This window comes from Chroicocephalus ridibundus, chromosome 8 (genome assembly GCF_963924245.1).
Source record: "Chroicocephalus ridibundus chromosome 8, bChrRid1.1, whole genome shotgun sequence".
Classification (NCBI taxonomy): Eukaryota; Metazoa; Chordata; class Aves; order Charadriiformes; family Laridae; genus Chroicocephalus; species Chroicocephalus ridibundus.
Window position 1 is genome coordinate 38,688,805 of NC_086291.1, and position 16,064 is coordinate 38,704,868.

At 58.2% G+C, this 16,064-nt stretch overlaps 1 protein-coding gene across 8 annotated transcripts in view; it reads left to right on the plus strand.

The window, feature by feature from the left end:
• LOC134519808 (ankyrin repeat and fibronectin type-III domain-containing protein 1-like) overlaps window positions 1-16,064 on the plus strand; it is a 262,952-nt gene that overhangs the window by 237,267 nt on the left and 9,621 nt on the right. For all 8 annotated transcript variants that reach the window (XM_063344461.1, XM_063344462.1, XM_063344460.1 and 5 more), the window contains 8 exons: window positions 9,005-9,206; window positions 9,533-9,740; window positions 10,033-10,227; window positions 10,476-10,589; window positions 11,216-11,313; window positions 12,755-12,845; window positions 15,006-15,113; window positions 15,373-15,472. In XM_063344461.1, coding sequence (XP_063200531.1) covers window positions 9,005-9,206; window positions 9,533-9,740; window positions 10,033-10,227; window positions 10,476-10,589; window positions 11,216-11,313; window positions 12,755-12,845; window positions 15,006-15,113; window positions 15,373-15,472 — 1,116 coding nt within the window. The remainder of the gene's footprint in view (window positions 1-9,004; window positions 9,207-9,532; window positions 9,741-10,032; window positions 10,228-10,475; window positions 10,590-11,215; window positions 11,314-12,754; window positions 12,846-15,005; window positions 15,114-15,372; window positions 15,473-16,064) is intronic.

Below are 16,064 nucleotides of genomic sequence, written 5' to 3' on the forward strand. Positions count from 1 at the left end.
GCAGGGGACAGGGGTTTCCAAGATGCAGGGGTTTCCAAGATGCAGGGGTTTGCAGGGGACAGGGGTTTGCAGGGGACAGGGGTTTGCAGCGCACAGAGTTTGCAGGGGATGGGGGTTTGTGTGACACAGGGTTTGCAGGGCAACAGGGGTTTGCAGGGCATAGAAGTTTGCAGGGTGGCTACGAGCCCCAACCGAGCTGGGCCCCAGGGCTACACGCTTGGCTCACGACACCGCAGGACTGGCTCCGTTCTGCCTCTTGCCCGGCAGCCGCAGGGTTTTTGGGTGGTCCCAGGCCTGTGGTTGCACCCGGCGCTGCCTGTTGCTGCTGTGGGTACCTGGTGCTGGGGCAGCCACGCAGGGCTTCCCCGTGAGCTTTGGTCGCGGCTCGGGGCAGCCCATCCTGCTCAGTCCTGTCTCCATCAGGTTCCAGTTAAAACCAAATGCGTTCTTCAGCCTAAGCTGGGCTGCCGTTTAAGCCCTTCCAAAAATGAAACAAATACCCACGGACTGCAATTCGAATTGCAGCTCAATTAGGGCTCGTTCCCAATGCGATCATAAAACCTCCAGTACGAAAACAAACAACCCAACCAAACCACATCCAAGCCTGACAGCATCCTCTGGAATGCCTTTAAAATAACAAGGGGGGGCAGAGGAACATGAAAGCAGTGTGGCCGGTGGGAAGAGGGCTCTTCGGCCCCGAGGGGCGGCCCGGAGGTGGGCTGAGCAGGTGTGGGGCAGCACGCTTTGGGATGGGGACTGGTGCAGAAGCGATGGCTACGATGGAGACGGGACAGGGTGGGGACCAGTGTGGAAGTGATGGGTACGATAGAGATGGGGTGGGATAGGGACCAGTGTGAAAGTGACAGGTGCGATGGAGACGGGGCGGGATGGGGACCGTGGAGTAAAGGGTGACGCTGTTTTCCCAGGAGGATTTAGTGGGATGAGGAAGAGGAGGATGCATAGGTGTTTTAGAGCATGGCGGTTGTGCTCTGAGCTGCTCCGATAGCGGTTGGATGAGCAGGACCGGGGGTGGGGGGGTGGGCGCGGGGCTGGAGCAGGACCGTGGCAGCTGGAATGCGTGTCCCGCGTAACCCTGGCTTGCACCGCGTCCAGCCAGTCTGGTGCCGCGGTTCAGGTTTCACGGCGGACCTTAAACCCAGCCATATTTAGCGTGTGCTTCGCTGGCCTGTCAGGGAGGGGAAGCCACAGCACAACTAATAAAAAAAGCCAAACAAAAACAATGTAATTAAAGAGACTCAGCACTGCGTGTTCCCATAGCAAGAACATTTACCCAAGACTTCCTTGTTCAGATACTTAATGTCAAGCGGCAATTAAAGGCTGGCACTGCCAGGAGCGCAGCGAGGAGGGGTTACCCTGGCTGGGAGGTGGGAGCCCAGGGCCGAGCACAGCTCCCGGTAGCCGATCTGCCATCCCCAGTGCCCGTGCTGGTGGGGAGGGACTGGGGACTTTTGGCACTGGGAGGTGCCACAGGGACAAGCGGTGCTGGTGGCAGGGGGATGCTGCACCCAAGCAGCAGCTCCTGACCCCCCCTCCCCGGCAGGGTCTGTAGTGCACGCACCCGCTTAGCTTGGGCCCAGAAATTTGGTAGCGCCAAAGAAGAAACGCAGATTTTCTAGGTGCGAGCCTCCGGGCAGGACGGGCCAGGAGCTTTGCTGGGGTAAATTCTTGTGAAAACAGTGCAGCTGGTGGAGCTGGGCTGGGGTGCAGAGCCAAGGGCCTGACATGGACGTTGCTTCTCCCCTCCAGCATCTCCTTCCTTGACATGGCACTCATGGGCTGGTGGTAGTCAGCATCCTCTGCCTCGGCTGGAGAGCCAGCTGTTGCGCACCATCCCTCAGCATGATCCCCGAGGAGAAGTGTCCCGGTGTCCTGTGTGTGCAGGCAGGGCAGGAGCTGCCCAGGAGGGAGGTGCGTGTGTGGGCGCAGCCGGGATGGTGCCACTTTGTGACTACGGCAGGCGCGACAGCAGTCCCCGCCATGATGGCAGACAGTCACGGGGGACCCAGCAACTGAAAGGCCAATTTCAGACACATTTTAAGGGGGTTGTTGAGCCACAGGCTCCTTCTGGGCTCATTTAAAAAACGTTATTGGGATGCTTAATTAAAAAAAAAATTAAAAAATAAAGAAGGAGCAGCTTTATCGTGTTGCAGCAGAATCTACTTGAGCATCTTTGCTCCCTTCCCCCCACCCCACCCCAAACGTACTGCTGGGCCCGCAGAAATGGGTTGTTTTATGGGAGGCCTCCGCAGACTGTCAGCAAGTGATCTACTGGGTTGGCTCCGAACCTCTCTTGGAGTCCTGAAGTCTCCATCTCTCCCAAGTTCAGATCCTGTGATTTAGGAGGGAGGTGGGGGGGGGGGAGGAGCCGTGCGGGCAGGCTGTGCTGCACCGGGGACGTGGCCGTGCCTCGGGAGGACACTGGCGACTCCTCAACCGGCCCCATGATGTAGGACATCGCGTGTTCCCCACTGCCATGGCCCCTCTGGTAGCCAAGCTGGTCCCAAAATCACCACATGCTGCAGCTGCTGCACTCCCAGTGCGAGCGTTCCCCAAGGGATGCAAAAACCATCTGATTCAGGGAACAGCCTGGACAGCAAGGCATGGTGCTGTATCCCTCCTGCTCCTGCCGGGGAATCCTCCACTTCTTCCCCTGCCGAGGTGCAGGGCGCTGAATGCTGGCGGGATGTTGCAGCTCTCGCCCAGGATTCGCTCTTCTCCTCCAGCTTATTCGGGTACCAGGCTGCTGGGAGTCAGCTGTCAAATCCAACGCCGTGCCATGACGCTGCCCCGGGTCACGAGCTCCTCAAGAGGCACCTACACACGCCGCGGCATGCCTGGTATGGAGACACCAGAGACAAAGTGGTGCCTGATGCTCGGGAGACTGCACCGACCCGGGTGCTGTGCAGCAGCTCCTGGCCTTGCACCGCGCTGAGCTCCTCCAAGCATCGGGCTAATAGCATTGGGCTTCTGGAGCTCAAACAAAAATGTCCTGGCAGGAGCAGGATCTATATAAGTTAGTTGTTATTGCTAAACAAAAGAGGCATGCTCTTTTCGGCTCCATTCAAAACAAAACCCAGCGGGTTTGCCAAGTGGGGGAAAAAAAAAAGGGAAAATCTGTAGGAAACAAACAAACAAAGCCCTGGATCTGGTTTGGTGCCTTTCCCTGGACCCAGGTTTCAATAAGCAAGTGCATTTTCCAGGCACGCAGATGTTTCCATGGGGCAGGAGTGTTTTGCTCCATCTTTGCATGGCCAGGTCACCACATGGTATTTAAATACCTTGGAGGTCCGCACACGTCAAGCTGGGGAACTGGTGTGCGGGCTGCTCCTGGGAATCCTGCAGGGATGCTAAGCGCAGCGTTTTGTCCTTATTCTGACTGTGTTTTATGGTGGGTTATGAAACCCCACTCTTTTGGAAGGGGTCCCCTACTCGTGCTCCATTTTGGATCCAGTCTCTAATTCCCAGTCCTGAAAAACTGCTTGAACTCAGGGAGGAAGAGTGGAAAACGCCAGTGCATCAGCAGCTCGTCTGCGTGCAGGACGTGGAGCTTCTGGTTCGTGTCCCCGGGAGCTGAGAGAGAAGCTCCTTTGGGTGTTTGGAGCTCGAGTGGTCTCTGCTGTGGAGTATTTAGTGTCTGAGTGTTCATGGCCATAACAAGTGACTTCCTGCGCGCGCCAAGGGCCGAGTGTCCTCAAAGGAGGAAAGACACCTCACGCTCTGCTTCCTTTGGAAACGGGCTGGATGTCGCTCCTGCCAGCTGATCTCTTGATGCAAGCTCCCGGTGTGGGGGGAGGTTGCCTGGATTGGGTTGACTCTCCCTGATAGCTGGTTTTTAGGCTTCTCCTGTCCTTTGCCTGTTCCTTCACTGGATAACCCAATGGACTGAATTGGACCGCGGGTCAGGAAAGCGTCTCTGGCAGCTTGTGCTAACGTGCCACTGACACCCATAGCGCCACAAGGCTACAAGGAGCTCTGCAAGGACCCAGTCCTTCTCCTTCCCACCCCAACCCTTGCCCTTTCAAAGCATTAACACCTTTCATCCTCCATCCTTTGGGCTCGCTTTTTCTCATGTACAGAGCCCCGCAGCTTCTCTCTCTGCTGCATCAGGCTGCAGACGGCGGGGAGCAGCTTCCTGAAGTGACAGCCACTCACGTGGACCCCAAGGACGGGAGCGTGGCACTGAGCTCATGTCTGCCGCCACGGGCTGGAGTCTGTCCTCTCGCTGCCAGTGTGGGCAGGCACCTGTGAGCTAATCCTTCCCACGGCCAGCGTGGGGGGCAGCGGGGACCGGGCAGCCTTGGGTGTTGGCTGGAAGGCCATTGTCACCAGTGGCAGCATTGCTTGCAAATGAGCCTTTTCACAGCCCAGGCTCCCACTGGTGGGATGTGGTGTGGGATGGCCACCATGGTCCCCAGCAGACACATCTCATGACCTCCAGGCAGGAAAGTCATTGCCTGCCTGTCCAGGTACCTCCAGCCCCTGTCCCCAAGGTGAGAGTGCATGGTGGCAGGGAGGATGAATGATAGATAGAATCATTGAATCCCAGAATGGTTTGGGTTGGAAGGGACCTTAAAGATCAAGCAGTGCTACCCCCTGCCCTAGGCAGGGACACCTTCCACCACACCAGGTTGCTCCAAGACCCGTCCAACCTGCCCTTGAACACCTCCAGGGATGGGGCAGCCACAGCTTCTCTGGGCAACCTGGGACAGGGGCTCACCACCCTCACAGCCAACAATTTCTTCCTCAGATCTCATCTTAGTCTCCCCTCTTGCAGTTTAAAACCGTTATGTCTCATCCCATGGCTCCCCTCCCTGATCCAGAGTCCCTCCCCAGCTTTTCTGGAGCCCCTTTAGGGACTGGAAGGGGCTCCAAGGTCTCCCCGGAGCCTTCTCTTCTCCAGGCTGAACCCCCCCAGCTCTCTCAGCCTGTCCTCACAGCAGAGGGGCTCCAGCCCTCCCAGCATCTCCGGGGCCTCCTCTGGCTTCGCTCCAACAGCTCCGTGTCCTTCTGCTGTTGGTGCCCCAGAGCTGGAGGCAGCACTGCAGGGGGGGGTGTCACAGAGCGGAGCAGAGGGGCAGAATCCCCCCCTTCACCCTGCTGCCCACGCTGCTGGGGATGCAGCCCAGGCTGCGGGGGTGTTCTGGGCTGCCAGCACACATTGCCAGTGAACGTGGAGCTTCTCGTCCACCAACACCCCCAAGCCCTTCTCCTCAGGGCTGCTCTCAAGCCATTGAACTTCATGAGGTTCGGACGGGCCCGCCTCTCCAGCCCATGGTCCCCCTGGGGTTTGCATGTCTGGTGTTGCAGGCACCCAGTGAGCCATCCCGGTGGTTGCCCAGGGGATGATGGCCGGGTCCCTTGGGCTCGGGGCACACAGGGCTCCTTCCAGCCAGCCCGGGGTCTGGACTCTGCCAGCGGGACAGGACAGCCCTGTCTGACATGGACTGGTTCTCTGCTGGAGGCTGGGAGAGGCTACGCCCTTAAACAAAATGCACTTAAAATCATATAATTACAATTATTAGCACTGTTTACTAGGCCAAGATCTGCAGCACTGGAAACATTAAAACCCAGAATATGCAGAAACCACAACTTTATGAACTACACAGTAGATTTGCTTGCGTGCATTGCAGAAGGAGGGATAAAATGAAGTTGTCTTACGCACACCCATCCTCATGTCCTTTAAAAACAATTTCTCATTGTATTGGTTTCATGAGATGGGTCTGGCCAGCCCCAGTGCATCCTGTAGCAGAAGCTCAGCCTTTTCCATGGGGTTTGCTGGTATGTGGATTTATGGCATTGAAGACCTGAGGTCCACACCACCTCCCTGACGGTTACAAACACAGCCAGCAAGCTGAACTGTTGGGGCAAGGAAAGCACCCGTCCCCTGCTGTGGTGTTTGCAGTAAGTAGGTAAATAATTAGCAACAAGAACTGATTGTGGTTATGATAAATTTAGTTTGGCTGCACTGAGATGATAAAGGCAGAGGAGGTGGGACCTCCTCCCACCACCTCCCCGCAGGATGGGGCTTTGCCATCGGGGTGAGCTGGTGTTGGCTGGTGGTACCTTGAGGTCACAACATCTGTGGGTGTTGTTTTCAGCTATCAGTTGCTCCACCACAGGCAAAGTTTAGCTCTAGATAAATCAATCAAGACTATTTCACTGAGTCCAGATGACTCATAACCACAGGGCAGGAAACTCTTTTATCTTTGGGGCAGCCAGTTTAATATAGATAGATGTTCACTCCTGAGCTCTGAATAATTTCCGTTTCTTTACTTCTCATTAAAAGCAAATCAGATGAGGGAAAATAGTAAGAAATTTCTCTGTGTTGCCTCTGTTTCTACCATCTCTGAGAGAACTTCCTCCAAATTGTGCAGTCTGCCTGTACTGGGTCATTTGCCACATATTTTAATTGGCAGAAAAAAGTGCTTTTGCTCCAAAGCACCACTCCTTTTTTAAACCTTGACTCTGCAGGCATGGATGGAGCAGGGATCTGTTACAACAGGGTCTAACCCAGCTTCCAGAGAGGTACTTTTGGGGTCTTTCTTCCTTTCCTGATGTGCGAGAGCATCGTTGCCTCCTTGGATGAAAGGGAACCACAGAGGAATTAGGCATCTTGCCAAGGAGCCTGCTAAAAGAGTCATCTTCACCTCCGAGCAGCAGCTGGGGGTGGAGAGAGGAGGACTTGGGAGCAGGGAGCTCTTAGACGCAAGAGAAAAGGCAAGGTTTTGCTGGAGAGGCTCCCAAGTTGGTTATTTCACTTTCCTAAGTATGTCAGATAGCACTTTGCTTCTCAGGCTTGGTCCATGGGTCAAGGGTCCATGGGACCTGCCTTCCTGGTTGCTTCTTCCTGCCAGGGTGCCCTGTCTGCACAGGCATGGGTGGCTTTTCTCTCTGAATTTCTGTCTACCAGAGACTGCAGAACTGCATGATACTTCTCTGCTCCTTTGATATTTGAGGTCCTGTGTTGGCTGTCTGTAGAGGCTTGTATGTGGCATGTGAGGAGCCCCTTGGCATGAGGAGCCTTCAGCAGTGGTTGTGCCAGAAGTTGCTCCATGTGCATGAGGAAACACGATGTGCTCAGGGTGGCACGGCTGTAAGTGGAGGACTCTGTGTCCAGAGCTGGGTAGGTCCCAGTGAGATCAGGGCTGGTTCTCCAGCGCTTCCCTGCATTGTGCAGGTTTCTCCTCAGGTGGTGATGCCCTCTTGGTGGAGAGTTGCTCCCCTTCCTCCCCACCAGAACCACCAGGACCCTGCTGCACAGATCTCACTGACCCCCACATGGTTGCTTAGGGGTGTCTTGCCGCCTGAAGCTCACGTGGTTGGTGTTCACTGTCCATCTGTCCGGTCAGTAGAGCCCTACGTCCAGATAACTCCCATCCCTAGAGGAATCCAGGGCAGCAACCTGACACTGCGGCTTGAGCCACGCTCAAGACCTCTAAATCCGTGGGCTGAAGCCAGTGAGATGAGTGATTGGCAGGAGCCAACCTCCCCACCATTTTCCGCTTTTAAATATCACAGTAATAAAAGGTAAAATCATTAAAGGACTTCTGCAGCCTACTGTGCCTAATCTGAAAGCAGGACAACGAAGAGCACCTAGCGATGCTGTTATTAATATCCTGCCTCCTGATGGTGGCTTTATAAACATCATCATGGCAGGCACAGCTTTGCAGTAGCCTTTTGGCATGACCTTCTAGACAACTGTCACGCTTTTTATCACGCTTACCCCTTGCTTGATATTTAACCAATAAAGTGATACGGGGAAGACCTTGCTCCTAAATATCTGACCTTATACACAGGGCTATGAGGTCAAAACTGAGAGAAACTGTGTTAAGCGTTGTTGTGCTAAATGCTCTTTAGACCTGATGCTCCTTGTCTGGGAACTGTGCCACAGGCTACGGCAAGAAGGGGATCAGATGTTTGACGCCAGTGAAAACCCTCGGTGCTGTAAGGGATGACTCATGGGCAAAAGCCCTATGCAGCAGCGAGGCCACGATCGCACTGCAACCGGGGACTTTGCTGGTGGGCATGAGGTCTTGGTGGGGACATGAGGGTCACGGCTCCAGGGAGAGGGGCAGCTCCCCCTCTGTGAAGACAAGAAAAGATGCCAGCTTTCCTGGTGACTTGTACATATTTATCATGGTTATTTAAAATAGACATCATAATCAGAGTAGGGAAAAGATTTTTTAGCTTTATCAACCTGGATGGAGAAGGTGAAGAGCAGCTGTGGAGCCTGAGTCTGCTGGTGAGCAGGAGGCTGGGGGGTCACCGGTCCCCATTGGGACCTGCATTGTCTTGGTGCCATTAGAAATGGCCTTTTGTCCATTCCTTCCCTCTTGCTTCATGCTCAGAGGGTGCCCTTTGCTGGAATAAAGACCCCAGGGAAAGTAACGTACCAAAGAGGGCTGAGGCCCAGCAATAAGTGCAGGAGGTGGGTTCCTGCTAGAAGGATGGATGTGACGAGGGTGCACAACACCATCCCAAGCCAACTGCATGGTGGGCAGCACTCGCCCAGCACAGGGCTGGGGGGCGGTTGGTTCCTGCGGCCCTCGATGGGGCAGCCCATCTCTTCAGGAGCTGGGTGTCAGAGACTGGGAGTAAGGAGAGTGATGGAAGGGGACCAGTTGCAGAGCTGAGCTGCCTGAGGTTCTTGGGGCACCCCAGCTCAAGGGCAGAGTGGGGCCAGACCGGCCCTTGGGTCTGGAAGGAAATGCCTCACTTGCAAGGGTTCATATGAGCCCCTCAGGACCCTCACAGGACCAGCAGCAGTGATGGGGAGGAGGAATGGACCGGCCTCAGCCGAAACAGGTGGATGAGGGCATTTCTGGTACCAGTATCCACGTTGAAGCCTCTCACATGGGTGCTGCCCTAGCGCTGCTCTGGCTCTCCTGGGTCGTGCCTTGGTCTCAACGCTGCAGATGTGCCTCTGCCTTTCTGGCATGTCCTCACATGCCTTTTCTCCCCACACCGTCTTGCCCTCTCCCAGGTCATCCTCCCCTAAAATGACGCAGCAGATGCGGGACCTGCAGCTGGCGCAGGCCAGGAAGCCACCGGGCCCTTCCTCGCCCAACGCGGCCAAGAGGCTCTACCGAAACCTCTCTGGGAAATTCCGTGTCAACTACACGTCCTTTGACGAGGGCAGCCTGGCAGGACGGGGTGAGAAGGAGAAGCTCCGCAAGTCCTATCTGGTCAGTGCCTGCTGGCTCCATCCAGTACTGCCATGGCTGGGAAGATGGGGCTGGAGGGTCCATGTGTGGGTTGTACTGTCACCTGGGTGGAAGGCCAAGAGCGCCTTAAGTGAAACTGCCTTGGAGGAGGTTCAGATGGAGCTTGTCTGGGTGTTTGCTCAGCATCATCCGGTTGTGCCTGCAAAAAGCTGATGCTCCTGAGCTCCTGGGACCAGGGCAGCCCCCCCTGTTTGGGTTTGTGGGGTGCTGGTGAAGGGCTGGGGTGTTGGGTGCGGTAGAGGAGGGTGCCCCATGCTCAACTGACTTGCATTTCTCCTTCCACCCAGTTCCAGAGCAATGCTGCCCTCTTTGAGGCCGTGGAGCTGCAGGACCTAGACAGGGTCCAGGAGCTGCTGAAGCAGTACAGCCCTGAGGAACTGGACCTCAACACCCCCAACAGCGAGGGGCTGTTGCCCCTGGACATTGCCATCATGACCAACAACGCTCCCATCGCCAGGGCCCTGCTGCAGGCAGGAGCAAAGGAAAGCCCACACTGTGAGTTGGTGTGGGAGAGCCGTGCCGTGCCCATCACTTGGGTCCCCAGCCTGGTGAAGCAGGCCACCCCAGTCAGCACAGTCTGGGTGGGGAGGTGGTCACTGGGCTCTGGGAAACTGGTGCAGGCTGTAACAGCGGCTTGAGTGGAGCCTGGGAGCAGGACACAGAGGGGAGGATGGGGTCTCGGCATGGGACTTGGTGCCAGCAGAGCCTGGGCATGCCCTAACCACCTTCTCTTCCCTCCTCCTGGCGCCTCTCCTGGGACCCGCGGCCATGCCCACCCTCCCCATAGTCGTGAGCCTGGAGAGCCGCTCGCTGCACCTCTCCACGCTGGTGCGGGAAGCGGAGCAGCGCGTCAACGAGCTGACGGCGCAGGTGGTCAATGAGGCGCCCAACGCCGACTGCTCCGAGAAGGAGAAGCAGCTCAAGGCCTGGGAGTGGCGATACCGGCTTTACAAGCGCATGAAGGCAGGGTTTGAGCATGCCCGTGAGTGCCCGCAGGAGGGCTTGGGGGGGCTGGGGGCCAGCCCCCGCGCTGGGGGAAGGAGCAGGGCTGTACGTGGTCCAGGCATGAGGCTGCACCAGCGCCCATCAGAGGATATCTGCACCCTGTAGCCAGAGCTCGCTGTAATGGGTGCAGAGGGGGTGAGCGCTCCAGGAATGTGGCCCTGGATGCTGGGGGAGGCCCAGGAGGGACACTGAGGGGTTCGGAGTGACGGTCCTCTCTGTCCCCAGGAGTGCCGGACGCCCCCACCAACGTCCACCTCTCCGTGGCCAGCAGCTCCTCGGTGCAGGTGACCTTCTGGGAGCCCCTGAGCGTTAACTCTGCCGTTGTCACCAAGTACAAAGGTAAGTACCGGGGTCCCCAGAGCAGTGCAGGGGGACATGCGGCAATGGCAAGTACCTCAGGTGTGCCAGGGGGATGCACTGGGGTGGTCACCACGTGCATGCTACGCCGGTGCGCCAGGGGCATGGGCAGTGGCTGCAGAGCCCCTGCCGAGCCACCTGTGTGCTCGAGCGTGGAGGCGCCAGGGCTGCACACTGTGATACCACCCGGCTGCCACCCAGATGGTAGGAGCCACACCAAACCACCCTCCTGCAGCAAGGCAAAACTCAGGGGGGCCTCTTGTGTGCCCCCCGACAAGCAGGGGTTTGTTTGCCCCTGCACGCCGTGGGGCTTTGCTGTCCTGCCGCTTCTGTGCCCCTCACCCATTTAAACCCGATGTTTTGGCTTCTGGGAGAATTTTCTCCATTCCCAGCTCCTGACCCATCTTTTGAGGGTGCTGACCCTGTCTGATGTGGCTCGTTGAGGAGGACCACAGCTCGCCATGCTGTCCCCCCCAACTCCCCTGCCTTCCCTCTGGTGCTGCCCACGGTCCCCTGCAGCTGCTGGCCCTGACTCCCTGCAGCCAGTCCTGGTAGCCTGTCCCCTCTCCAGGACCACGCGGTAACTTGGGGTCTCTCTCTCCTTTCAGTGGAGTGGAGCTCCTCCCCCACCTTCTCACCGCCGCTGGGGGAGGCTGTCATCGACAAGCTGAAGAACCTGCACTTCACCATCCGGGGGCTGGTGTCGGTGAGCATTCGGGGTGTCCCATGGGGGTCTGGGCTGCGGGGGAGACACCCCACGGCTGGGAAAAGCTGCTGGCCACGGTGCAGCCCGCGGAGTTGCAGCTGATGCAGGGAGGGGATGGGACATCATTTCAAGCAGGAGGAATGGGACTGTGCCGCGGCAGTGTTCAGCACAGCCTGCAGGCAGAGCTAAGAGCGTGGGGCCGGGAGAGGAATCTGTCTGTCCCTGCGTGGGCCATGGCCGCCCTGGCGATGGGGAAACCCCCTGCACAGGATGCCTGGGGACGCTGGAGCGAAAGGCAGAATGGGTCCATTCACCAAGTGCCTGATTTATCCTCTGTCCCCCACCCCGCTCCCATCTCCGCCCGTGCTCCTCCTGGGCAATAAATCAGTGGCTCATTCCTCTGCCACCTGCACAGACTGACCTCCCGCGCCGGCCCCATCGCTCATTGGAGAGGGGGGACCAGCCCTGTCTCCATCTCCAGGATCTTGGCAAGGTCACGGGCTGGTTGGGGCCGGGGCTGCCCCCTGTTTTATCTTCCTGAGAACCACAGGGGCCACGCTGCCTGTCAGCTGTCCCCTCCCCGGGGGCTGCCATCCTGTCCCCAGCTCGCATTGGACTGGCAGGAGAGACATAGGGCAGGATGGGGACTGCGACAGGATGGAGCTTGGGATAGGAATGCGGGGAGATGGATGGGGTCACCCTTACCAGGGGCGTGCAGCACTGCAGCACCGGGGCAAGCAGGCAGGGACCACCGGCTCGAGGAGCAGGGAAAGCCCTCGATGCAGCCGGAGGGGCTTAGCCCAGGCAGCGGTGCTGGAGCCCCGGAGCCGGCAGGAGAACTGCCCTGGTCCACAGCAGGACAGGGCTCGAGCGGAGCCTGGAGCACTGCTGCTGCAAGGAGGTGGCCCGAGCCCATCAATCATGCTTTCAGAGCTGCTTTGCAGGCTCCTGTCCACCTTCATGAGTGCCTGGAGGCCTTGCAACATCTGGCAGCTTGGCTGGGCTTTAATCAGAGGCCTTTAATCACTGTCCTCGTGCCACAAGCCCCTCAACAGCATTGAGCCAGCTCCCTGTCTCCAGGGGCTGGATCCTTGCATGTTCCAGCGGGAAGGAAGCACCCCGACCCTCCAGGCTGTGGAAGCCCCGTGTCTTCGGGGCCGGAGCATCTCCCGGCAAAGGGTGTTCATAGCATCCCATCTTTCCTCCGCTTTCCCCCAGAACCACCCACCCGGCCTGTGGGGATTCTCTGGTGTCTGATAACAAGAGCTTTGTAAAGCTGGGGGAGGTCAGAGCGGTGAGCCGGGCTGTGGGCTCCCAGTTTAGTACTCCTCATGGTGTACTGGTGTACTGGTGTACTGGGCTGTGGGTGAGGGGGAATCTTCCCTCACACGCCGAGCCAGGAGAGGTGCTGGTGGGCTGAGTGTGGCTTCCCTCCACGCAGGGCACAGCTTACTACGTCCAGGTGTCCGCCTACAACATGAAGGGCTGGGGTCCCCCGCAAGCCTCCGTGCCCCCTTTCGCCATCCCTTCCAGTAAGTACCAGTGGGAATGCTGGCATGAGCTGGCACCGGCTGCAGGATGGATGGGGGGAGGCGGCAGCTCCCTGTGCCGTCCTGGGGTCCCTCTCCCTGCTGGGATGGAGTCTAGTGTTCCAGAGGCAGCATTTGGGGTCTCGGGCCAGGCAGGGAGGCTGTGCCCGGGGGTCCGGGATGCTGCCTCCAGCCAACAGGAGCTTTGCCACACACTTATTTTTCAACCTGAAATTCTCCTCGTTGCCTGGTAAAGGCTGAGCCGTTTTAGGCCACCTGCATCTGCCCACCCTAAGGAGAAAGCTAGGAGAGAGGCTGTTTTGCTTTCTTAGTTAAAAGGAAAGTAAGGCAGCCATCTCCTCTGCAGGAAGGAAAAACATCCCTGTGGTTTTTAGCAGAGGTTTGTAATTTAGCGCGGGGCAGCTTTTGGGAGGGGTCAGTCCTCACCCCCCTCAATGACATCTGCCCCAGAGCGGCCAATCTTGTGCAAAACCACCACTGGCACATGCTGAGGGGTGACATGGTGGGATGCCCCAGCTCAGCCCCTGGAGGTGTCCCCCCAGGGCTCAGAGCCATTGCAGTCCTGGGTGGCACTGGGTCCTGGGTGGCAGTGGGGCTGGAACCCTCCCTGTGCCACCGCATGCTCTCGCCCATCCAGCCCAGCCCCGGGGACCTGCGTTCCCTGGCAGCGAGCTGGGATGGGCGTCACGAGCCCCACCAGAGACCGGAGCCCTGAGCTGTCAGCAATCACCTCCCCACGCTGGCACCAGGACAAGCAGAGGGGAAAAGCCACCCCATGTCACACAAGGCACTCCAAGGCACTGAGGGAGACAGGCCAGGAGGACTGAACTGGAAGGAGCAGCCCCAAAGGGTGAAGTTCAGGGCCGAGCAGGCTCCGAGGTGGCCACTGCCCCTCGCCGCCAGTCCCCAGCTGGGTCTCCACTGCAGCAACGCATGGTGTTCCCACGGGATCAGCCCCATGGGCGGTGTGTGGAGCAGCCCCACGTGCAGCGGGGAGGCTGAGCCCGTCCCGAACAGCAGCAGCAGGGCGGTGGGCAAGTGTCCCTGCCACCGCGCATGCAGGCAGCGAGGGACCAGGGATGCTGCTGCGTGCAAGCAGTGAATGTGCTGCGGATGGGTGGAGGAGATGGGGCTAGAGAGGCACAGGCACCACGCGTAGCTCTAGCTGCAGGTACACAGGCGCTATAGCACTGGTAGGGAAAGATGCAAAAAATACTTTTGCATGTATATGAATGCATATAGCGGGCCTATGCGTGCACTGCATTGCCCTGGCTTTACCCTGTCCTGGCAGCGGTGTTGTCATGTTTGCACCCACTTTTAAAGACCCTTTGCGATCCTGCACAGGTCACATCCCCTGTGACCGAGATGCAGCGGCATCGATACAGAGCGCGGCTGAAGCGAATCAGACATGAGTGGGGTTTATTTATTTTTATCTCCATTAATATTTCTCCCTTCAGTAAAGATCCCTCCCTGGCCCAGCAGAATATACTCAGGCACCTCCCTGGGTGTTTTTAAAGCTCCTAAAAATAGTGGTGAGCTCCAGCCAAAGTTAACAGAGCTGAACTTTCCATGGAAAACAGCAGCAGGCAGGACACAGGGGGTGTTTAAAGCAATTAATGTAAAGCTAACATAGAAGCGGCGGCCGGTCCCCAGTCCCGCTCCTGGTCCTGCTGCCGTCTCGCAGCGGGTGGAGCTGGCAGGAGAGCTTATTTATGTGTTTGCCGAGGTGAGCCCAGCTCTCAGCACTCACCCGGAGGAAGCTGCAGCTCTGGGGAAGACCTGGAGGAAGACACTGGAAAGAATTTTATTTTTTAAGGCCGGCGAAGTGCGGCCGCAACAGACGGGACCTTGTTCTTTCCCTCTGCCATGCTGGAGGGTGGCTGGTGGCCATGGGGTGCTGTGCAGAGCCAGGGTGCTCCTGGGAAGAGGGATGCAAAACCAGGGATCTCCCAAAGCCCAGCCCACACAGAGGTGCCCAGCACCCATGTCTGCTGCTGTGCCAAGATGTGCTGTGTCGTGTCTGTGGGACACATAGTTAGGGTGCCAGGAGGTGACCTGCCATGGAGAGGAGGGGACGGGAAGCCCTCCTTCTGGCAGGCTGAGGGGTAGGTGCTGGGGGTGATGTTGGTCTGTGCCCCGCAGACTGGCGAGAGTACGACGGCCGGGCTCCTCGGCGAAGGGGACAAGCTGAAGCTCTGGACCATCTGCTGGGCCAGGTGAAGACCGTCCACCAGCACTGCGTTTGCCACGGTGAGTGCACGGCATGGCGCTGCAGGGAGGCTGGGGTGAGGGATCCAGCTGGGCCCCCCAGGGCTGTGGCATGGGCTGGGGACTGGGCTGGCACCAGGAGTAGGTCTGTCCCATGGATGATGGATGAGCATAGCAGGGAGATGGCTCAGGCAGGGGAGACCTTGGCAGAGCCTTCCCACCGGGTCAGCATGCCATGACAGGGGCTGCTGGTGCGGCCCTTCATCTCCTGCTGCAGCATCCTCTGCTCTCTGCTCCCCAGAGCCCTGCAAGAACCAGCCCCAGAGCAGGAAGCACTCGGTCTCCAAGAGCCTCAAGCACCTCTTCCACCCCGGCAGCAAGTTTCTCAAGACGCTGAAGCGGTGAGGGGCTGGTGCGCGGGGGTGGTGGAGAGCCCGTCTACCGGCGGGGACGTAGGGCTGCCCATCCTGGGCATGGCCTGGGGCTGCAAGCCCAAGCCCGGTGCTGGGGGTGCTCAGAGGTGGGTCCTTGCCTGGAGCGAGGTGATGGTGTCAGTGGAGATGAGTCCTATTGCCCAGAAATCAAACATTTTTCCTTGATATTTATATTTGGACTGGCCAAGCTGCCCCTGTACCCAGATCCCTGTGCCATCTCCAAGTATCACCCAACATCCCACCCTCCTCTAGACCGCACCACCTTCCCACCACCCACTTTCACGCTTGGCCTCCAGGCACCCCAGCGTGTCTCCTGCACAAGCCTGGTCCCATTGCCCTCCCTTGTGCTGGCCGGGGCATCAGCCATGGCATCAGCCATGGCATCGTCCAGGCTCCCCTTGCTGTCAGCATTGGGTTCCTGTTCCTACTCCTGTACTTGCCATGTGCCTCTTCTGCCATGGGCTGTTGGAGCGGAGCTGAGACCTGGGGCAGGGCATCTCCTCTGCCCTCAGGAGAGAGACCCTTTGGGAAATGAAGCTGGAAGTTGGAGGTGACACTG